Genomic DNA, 7,762 nt, shown 5'->3' with positions numbered 1-7,762 from the left:
TGTTGGGACTGGTTGGGAGAGAGAGTGGGCAGAGGCGGCCCAATTCGAGTCAACAAGTCAGCTCGCGGTGGGATTAGAAAAAGGATGTTTCACGCCGTTTGGGCTCCGTTTGTGAGGCCAGGATCTTAAAGCGAATCCAACAGTGATGACCGCGTGCTCACGTATACACCCGGTCACTAAATCCACTCTCACTGACAAAGGTGCTCCCACTGAGCTCCCTAATTGCGTACAACACCTGGAAGTACCGAGAGATAGTCTCCGTGGATCGCCTGAATGTGTTATGGATGACTCTGAACCTCTGGTTATGACCGATGACATGAAGAAACATTACGACTTGTTCTTCGACAGAGGTGTGGGTGCTATCCGTCAGCAGTCCTCTTTCCCTGAACGTTTTCACAAGTGCATAGAAAGGGACTCTTCTCATCCGTAGCATCTGGATGGCCTCTACGTCGTTGCAGTTATAGATGTTGTTTAGGTTGGCAATCCTCTCCTGATATCGGTGTATCATAGGTCCGTAAGTCACAGGAGGATAAGCAGCATGCCTAACTTCTCTCTTGTGCACCATTAGGATCCAGGCTTGTACGCAAATGATGAGTGCTGCGGCGTGATGCACAAGCTGGAGCTGGTCGGTCTACTCAAACAAGATCTATGCATTACGAGCGGTCTTATCGAACCCAACCAGTTCTACGAACATGAATCGAACACTACAGTAGAGCAGAGGAGTTTCCCCTTACATCCATCATGGCGGACGATGGACATGGCCGAAAGCCGCCACAGATGTGCGCAGTCTCCGCCGTGGCTGGAGAAGAGGACTCTGGTCGGCGCCGGAGATCGAAGGGTAGATGCGCACTGGCAGATCTGGTCGCAGACACCGGTAAGGAAATTGGGAGAATGCAAAATTTGGGAGGGGCTAATGGAAAGGGTAACCGAAGAGGGAGGTTACCCCCACCTTTGCCGCGCAACGCCACTGGGATTTCGGCTTCTCCCGCCATGCCGAGGCGAAGCAAGCTCCAGTGCGAACCGGCGTTGTCTATTTTCGTCTCGACATGGCCTGGTCCTGAAGAAACTGTCAAATCGGGGTTCCTCCAAAACTTGTCCCAGAGATGCTTCAAAAACCGTGCTATGTAAAAACGCGAGTTGCGCCCAGAAATTTGCGGGGCGATGCGAGCGGGCACCCAGGCACCAAACGCGCCCTAGGCAAAAAGAAATTCTAGACCGGATTCATAAGCCTCGTCCCTTACAGGCCCACGTAGCCCCAGAGGCAGCTACAAGCCCACACAACATTACCAGAATCGAACGAACAGGGAAAAAAAAAGCTACGCGAGCTAACTAGAACGAGCAGAGGACTCGCGTCACGGCGGCGGCGGAGGCTGCGCGCCGGCGTCGAGGATGATGGATTCGGGCGACCTCATCTCCCCGTTCAATGGGTACGCTTCCCTCCCGCTGTCTCCAGGAGAGGAGGCACAGACGATACGGCTCGGCGACGGTGGCGGCGGCGCTTGTGCGACGGTTCCGACGGATTGCGAAAACCCCATCGCTCCTTCCACCAGGTATATTCCCCTCCGACATGCACCCTCCTCCGTTTCTTTTCTCTATGCTCATTAGATGGGCCGAAGAACCCTAGGCTGCCTCCCTCCGAATTTTGGGTTTCGGGTCGACGTACAAATGCAAGTATGCAACCCTTTTCTTAATTTCGCGCGGTGAAGTTTTCAGTTTTAATAATCTTTATTGGATTGTGCTTTTTCATGAAAGAAATTTTAGAAAGGGAAGGAGATTTTTTTCTTGTAACTGGTTCGTTTGGGCCATGTGGAAAAAATTGCTAGCTGCAAAAAACAGGTTTTGTTTCTGGTGCAACAATTGCCGCAAAGACTGGCGTTATCTGAAATTTTCTCTCTTTCCACGATATTCACCGGCTGCACTGACTAAATATGGGAGTCTGGGATGACTAGCTATGAGAGAAACGAAGGAAACCAAGCCAGGCCCTGCCTGCCGATGGACGCACCCAATAAAGCCCAGGGAGATTTGCCGATCGATCCCTCCGCTGCTCACCGAGATGCCAACAATTCGGGGAGGTGTTCCAAACGCGTCGTGCGGGTGGTGCGTGGGGGAGGCGCGGGTAACTCCGGCAACTCTGCCATGGCGGCGGGTTCGCTGGAGCAGTTGCAGCGGGGCGCCGAGGTAGTGGAGACCGTAGTAATAGAGCTGACAGAGGAAGAGGAGAAGATCTTCCAACGGCTTCTGGACGTCGTCCGTCACTTCGACCTCGGCACTACACTTCGTGTCGCCGGTGGCTGGGTCCGGGACAAGGTTTGATCCTCCTTTTGGGTTTCCTTTCTCCTTAATTTTGCTCCTTGCCTCGCTGCTGACTAACACATAGAATTCTCGGCAGATATTAGGGGAACAGCCTGCTGACATCGACATTGCCCTTGATAATAATATGACGGGCCTCGAGTTCTCTGTCAAATACACAGAGTTCCTTGTGGAGAAGAAGTTGACAGTGGGGGAGAAGCAGCAGGAGAAAGGAAAGAAGCTGGAAGGAGGAACTAATGTTATCCGGTGGTATGCAAATTCTAGTTAGGCTGCTGCTAATCTTGCTCATGAGTAACTTATTAACTTGAATTATTACGATTTTTTTGCAGCAATCCGGATCGATCCAAGCACTTGGAAACTGTTAAGATGTCTGTGTTGGGCAGAGACATTGACTTTGTTAACTTGAGGTCTGAAACGTACGTTGAAAGCACCCGTATTCCTACCATGGTGTGTACTTATCTTATTGGCCTCAGTGCGCACTATACATATATATCTGAGTATTTTTTATTACTGATAGATATTTTACAACCTGATTATCACTTGCAGAAGAGTGGCACTGCTGAACAAGATGCATACCGTAGGGACCTAACAATTAATAGGTAATACCTTGATACCCCATTAATGATGTGTTTGTGTTATATCTGAAAGATTTTCTTTCATCATTACAACGTTGATATAAATTTGACTTCAAGAAGCCTATTCCTTAGAATCCCTGCATATTTATCTTTTCAAAACAATTTTGGCAGTTTATTCTACAACATCAATGATAACTGTGTGGAAGACTTTACTCGAAGAGGTGAGTTTGTACTACTTCTGTGGCACGAGATACCAAATTCATGTGCGTGCCGTCATACAACCTGTCAGCTCATGTCCATCAAATTTGAAAGTGCGCTGTCGATTCTTCAACTTATTAAGTTATTTAGTGCTAGTCCAAACCTTCATCTATCTCGGTGTTGTTTGGCATGTTGACTCACCTACAGTCAACTTAACAAGTTTGAGTACCCCAAACCACATTTTTAAAGTTCATGGACATGTATGATACACCCTACTTGCTATGCATTTTACTCTAAATTTATGGGACCATCATGTAATATTCAAGCTGCTTTGCATTGTGAAGGTATTGACGACCTCAAGAAGGGCCTTACTGTTACTCCTTTAGATCCCAAAGCTACCTTCTTGGATGACCCACTTAGAGTTCTTCGAGCAATTCGATTTGGTAAGTTTAAACATCTCCTAGTTGATCTTAACATACATGTACTAGGCAGGGAAGCATGATACTTGTATTTCTTGGGGGCAATGGCTAGTATATGTACACGTAAAAGGCATGGAAATATATTCTAAACCCCTTATAGAACCCATATATTACACGGACTATAAATACACACAGTTATGTAATCTGACATTCCAAAATTTAGAATTGAATCATCATGTTTTTTTTTCTTGCATTGGCTCATCGTTATCTTTCGCAGCTACTAGATTCAACTTTACATTGTCCGATGAGTTGAAAGAAGCTGCTTCGGACGAAAAGGTGAAGTTGGAACTTTGCTGCAAGATTAGCAGAGAACGTGTTGGCGAGGAGGTTTGATGCCTACACTACTTATCATCTGACGACATCTCTTTCATTAATTGTTTCTTGTTTTTTTGTAACAATGCTTTATCATTGTTGATGAACTTGGAAAACAACCCTAGTGATAATGCTCTTTGTGCAGATTAATCATATGATGTCAGGCAGACGCCCAGTTGAAGCAATGTCTTACATCTGTGATTTGGGGCTATTTTATGTTGTATTTGCTTTCCCTGAAAAATCCAACCCTCCAATTTTTGACAACTATGATCGGTGTGTCTTTGTTCTGACATCTACTTATTTTGTGTTTCAGATCCAACTGATTATACACAATTTTATTTCCAATTTGGGTACTTGTAGGAATTTGGAATAGTAGAAGATACCAATGTGCATTTATATCTCCTTATTTCCATTATTACCCATGGTTCACTTCACTTCCATCTATTATTTTGTACTGGTATATGCAGGTGTTGTGTTTCACACATTGAAGCTGCTTGGAACTTTGCAATTTCTGTGCACAATGGCGTTTCTCGTCCCTTGCTGGTCTGTTTTGTTTTTTACTTAGATTATTTTCATGTGTTATTACTTCTATTTAAAATGCTTCATAGTAAGAGCTTGACAACCCTTCACCGGTGAACTACTTCACTGGTGAACTACTTAAGCCATTTATATAGAAATATGTAAATCGAAAATGGAACATTGAGGGAGGGGGCTGGGGGTATAAATAAAGCTCTTCAATGGCACCAATGTCTTTTCTTGTCCATGATTTATAATAGTAGTATTGTTTACTAATATTCAGATCATCTCTGGTGCGATAATAAGTTCTACCCCAATTTCCTCTTACCTCTTTTGTGGATTCGATGCTATTATGGCAAAACATAATTTTTTAACTGTAATATGTTCTCTCTTGCCTTTCCCTAACATAAATATCTTTTACGGTGTTTAGGATGAACAGCGACAACTTTACCTCTATAGTGCACTCTTTTTTCCTCTCCGAAAGATGTTCTACTTGGACGAAAAATCTAAGAAGGTAACGTCTAAGTTATGCATCATCCAATTTAGTGTAAATTCAAGCTTTTAATCTATTTGAACAGGCAATTTTTGTGTCATCTTAGTTTCACTAAAACTGTTTACTTAGGAGCAATACATGTAAGCCGTTCTGTTTATTACTGTATTACTGTGCTGACTGGAGAGGCAAGGCAGGCTTGGTGTGACATGGCCATTAGTTTTCAGCTAACTGAACATTATATGCTTATAATCTACCTAGATTAAGTGAGAACAAACAGTAGCTGTCTATGAAGGCAGTTATTCTTGGGTTTAGATAAATCTACCTAGGTTAAGTAAAGTCTTAACAGCTCCAAGAAGTAGAAATAGGTCCCCTTGCTTTTTACGATCTCTGTTTGCAATTAAGTCCCAAAGTAGGCAATCTTAATGGTATAATGATCAGGGGTATTAGAGTAATATTTGAGTCTACGATTTCTCTCTTGTGCCCATCTTGTGGTTCCCCTTAATGACTCATTGCTGCTCGTCTCTAGAAGTGAACGGGGATTGCAACATTTGAAGCCTGACCCTACTGCTGCTCAGAGCCCCTTGTTGTGCGTTTTGAACGGTATCCATCTGCTACTGTCTTTAAGTCTTTTGCTTGTGTTGTGTCATCTGCAGATTGAGGTCACTAGATATATTGTTAAGGAGTCATTAAAGCTGCCGGCATGTCTTGCTAAATCGGTATGTTGTGTTGAGTTGCCCTGAGCAACATTTGCTTTTGTGACTCCCAGTCTTGTGCACTGTGGTAACAAATTAACTTTCTTGTGTGCTTAAAGGTTGTCAACATACATGCTGCCAGCGGAAAGTTCGCTGAATTTCTTCTCCTCTTTGAATCAAATGTCGCTTCAGGAACTCTCAAGGAGGAGTTGGAAGATGTATATCTTGAGATGCCAACGGACACATTGAATCGTGTTTATGCAGGTCAGTGTCAGCATGCTAGTTTTTACCACTGTTATCTTGTGCCCTGGTCTGATGCATGTAGGCATGTTCTTGTTTTAGTAATTTGCGTCCAATCTCAAAGTCCTAAGATTATTCCTTTTAGTTGTATTTTGGACCATAACATTTGGCATTCAGGAGTCATACTTTCTGAAATAAAGGACTTTTGGCGGGTGGCACTTGCTATATCCATTCTCTACTACTATCCAGAAGCTGAAAATGCCCTCAGCCAGCAGGATTGGTTGAAAGAGAAGTACATGGAAGTTGAGCATTTCATAACTGATCTAGGTAAAGTAAATTAATGATGGTTTACACTTTTCCCGTCACCGCAAATGTAGAGATAACATGTTAAGTTCAGGTCTCGATGAGGTGTGGAATTGGAAGCCATTGCTCAAAGGTGAAACCATAATGGCAGCCATGCAGCGGCCAAAAGGTCCAGAGATTGGAGAATGGGTATGCACCCTGGCTCCCTTGTAAGTGCTCAAATGATCAATTGTGCCCAAAATATGTTAACACATTCCTTGTTGCAGAAAAAACGTGTGTTCAGGTGGCAGCTTGCGCATCCAAACGGAACCGTGGATGATTGCATCGATTGGATGAAGCAGTCGCAGTCGAAACGCCAAAAGTTAGAAATCTAGCATCTGATTTTGAGCTGCCCTAGTTTGCACTAGTTAAACTGCCAGCCTGCCACCTGGAGCTTTTTGCTTGTTCCGATTGTGGTTCGTGCTAGTTATCCTCGTTCTTGGATTACTCCTCGTAAATCAATCGAGATTACGTAATCCAGTTTGCCTGTTTGTCACGGGGTCAGATCGAAGCACGAAGGAGGCATTTCTGTTTCTTACAGGCCGTGCTAATTCTTTAGGACTGTACATAAACCTCTGCTTCTATAAAATTAATGTAGGACGTCTGGGTACCCTCGAAAAAAATAGATGTCTGCCGTGTCAAGCAACCCCATATCCTTGCTGAGCTCAGCGATTTGAACGGTTGCACGCGACACGCGAGAGTGCTAATTTGTTTGCTCCATGTTACTTTGCTCCCGTGAGATCAAGTTGGATATAAAGAGGGAGGTATGTATTGATCACGTTGCACTGCAACTATATTTCACTTGCTCGATCTTTTGCTTTCTTAATTAGGTCTTAATGCAATGGAAGCGTGAGGATTGAGCTTTTCACTTTTTCTTCTCTAATTTTCTATTCCGGCATCATGTCATCTTTGTTCAACCATTTATTCTGACCGACTGGTATAGAAGCGTTGGACCTGTCCTAGTCGCACAGAAAGAATAGAAAACAAAGAATGGATCAGGTCATGGAGGAAAAACAACGACGGCGGTAGGAATTGGACAGTCCAGCGTCAAACGCCCTCTCACGGAGCCACAAAACCAGGGTTCAAAAGTCAAAACCATCCCAAATCGAGGGGTACTTTGGGGTTGTAATTTGAACGGTATTTTATTGATACAACTGGGGGGTTCTGATCTCAACTTCAACAAGAGCTTGGAGAGCTGTTTGTCTCTTTCGCCCGGTTCCGTATCACAGATACAAATCCCCCATTTGGCCATTTACCACATGTCTGAGAGCGAAAATAGGGTTTGTTCTCTTTTTCAACTGAAGTGATCCACTATGGGGCAGTGATCCTACTCTTCGCGTCATACGGGTCGGCCAATTTTCTCCCTCCTGCCATCATTATCTGCACCCGTGCATTCTCCCGCGCGCCCGACTTCCTTTCATTTGCCTGACAACGCGTGTCCCAGCGACAACGGACAAATCGAGCTTGCCTAGCGGGCCTATCTCGACCCTGCTTTAAAGTTCGTGCAAGCCAACAACACGGAAAACGGTTGCTATCCAAACTCAGGTTTTTTTACATCCCTGAAACCGGGAAATGACTTGTCGAGCAATCAAACTCACCCCTAAA

General features: G+C 44.4%; 1 protein-coding gene across 1 annotated transcript; it reads left to right on the top strand.

The window, feature by feature from the left end:
- The first annotated feature begins 1,992 nt into the window (after positions 1-1,992).
- Positions 1,993-6,725, top strand: LOC124689506 (tRNA nucleotidyltransferase cca2-like). Its single transcript, XM_047223029.1, has 15 exons — positions 1,993-2,307; positions 2,390-2,559; positions 2,640-2,757; positions 2,857-2,909; positions 3,057-3,106; positions 3,428-3,526; positions 3,780-3,889; positions 4,020-4,147; positions 4,342-4,417; positions 4,821-4,904; positions 5,537-5,599; positions 5,695-5,839; positions 5,993-6,142; positions 6,213-6,307; positions 6,385-6,725. Exons 1-15 carry the CDS (start codon positions 1,993-1,995, stop codon positions 6,490-6,492), a joined length of 1,764 nt encoding a protein of 587 aa, XP_047078985.1. The 3' UTR covers positions 6,493-6,725.
- The last annotated feature ends 1,037 nt before the right edge of the window (positions 6,726-7,762 follow it).

The sequence above is a fragment of the Lolium rigidum genome, chromosome 2 (genome assembly GCF_022539505.1).
Source record: "Lolium rigidum isolate FL_2022 chromosome 2, APGP_CSIRO_Lrig_0.1, whole genome shotgun sequence".
Lineage (NCBI taxonomy): Eukaryota > Viridiplantae > Streptophyta > Magnoliopsida > Poales > Poaceae > Lolium > Lolium rigidum.
This window is presented reverse-complemented; position numbering and strand designations above follow the sequence as displayed.

Coding starts and splice junctions, on each gene's coding strand:
- LOC124689506 (XM_047223029.1), top strand. CDS start 1,993: ATGGACGCACCCAATAAAGCCCAGGGAGATTTGCCGATCGATCCCTCC. Junction 4,418..4,820: donor GCGTTTCTCGTCCCTTGCTG/GTCTGTTTTGTT, acceptor TACGGTGTTTAG/GATGAACAGCGACAACTTTA. Junction 6,143..6,212: donor GCATTTCATAACTGATCTAG/GTAAAGTAAATT, acceptor TGTTAAGTTCAG/GTCTCGATGAGGTGTGGAAT.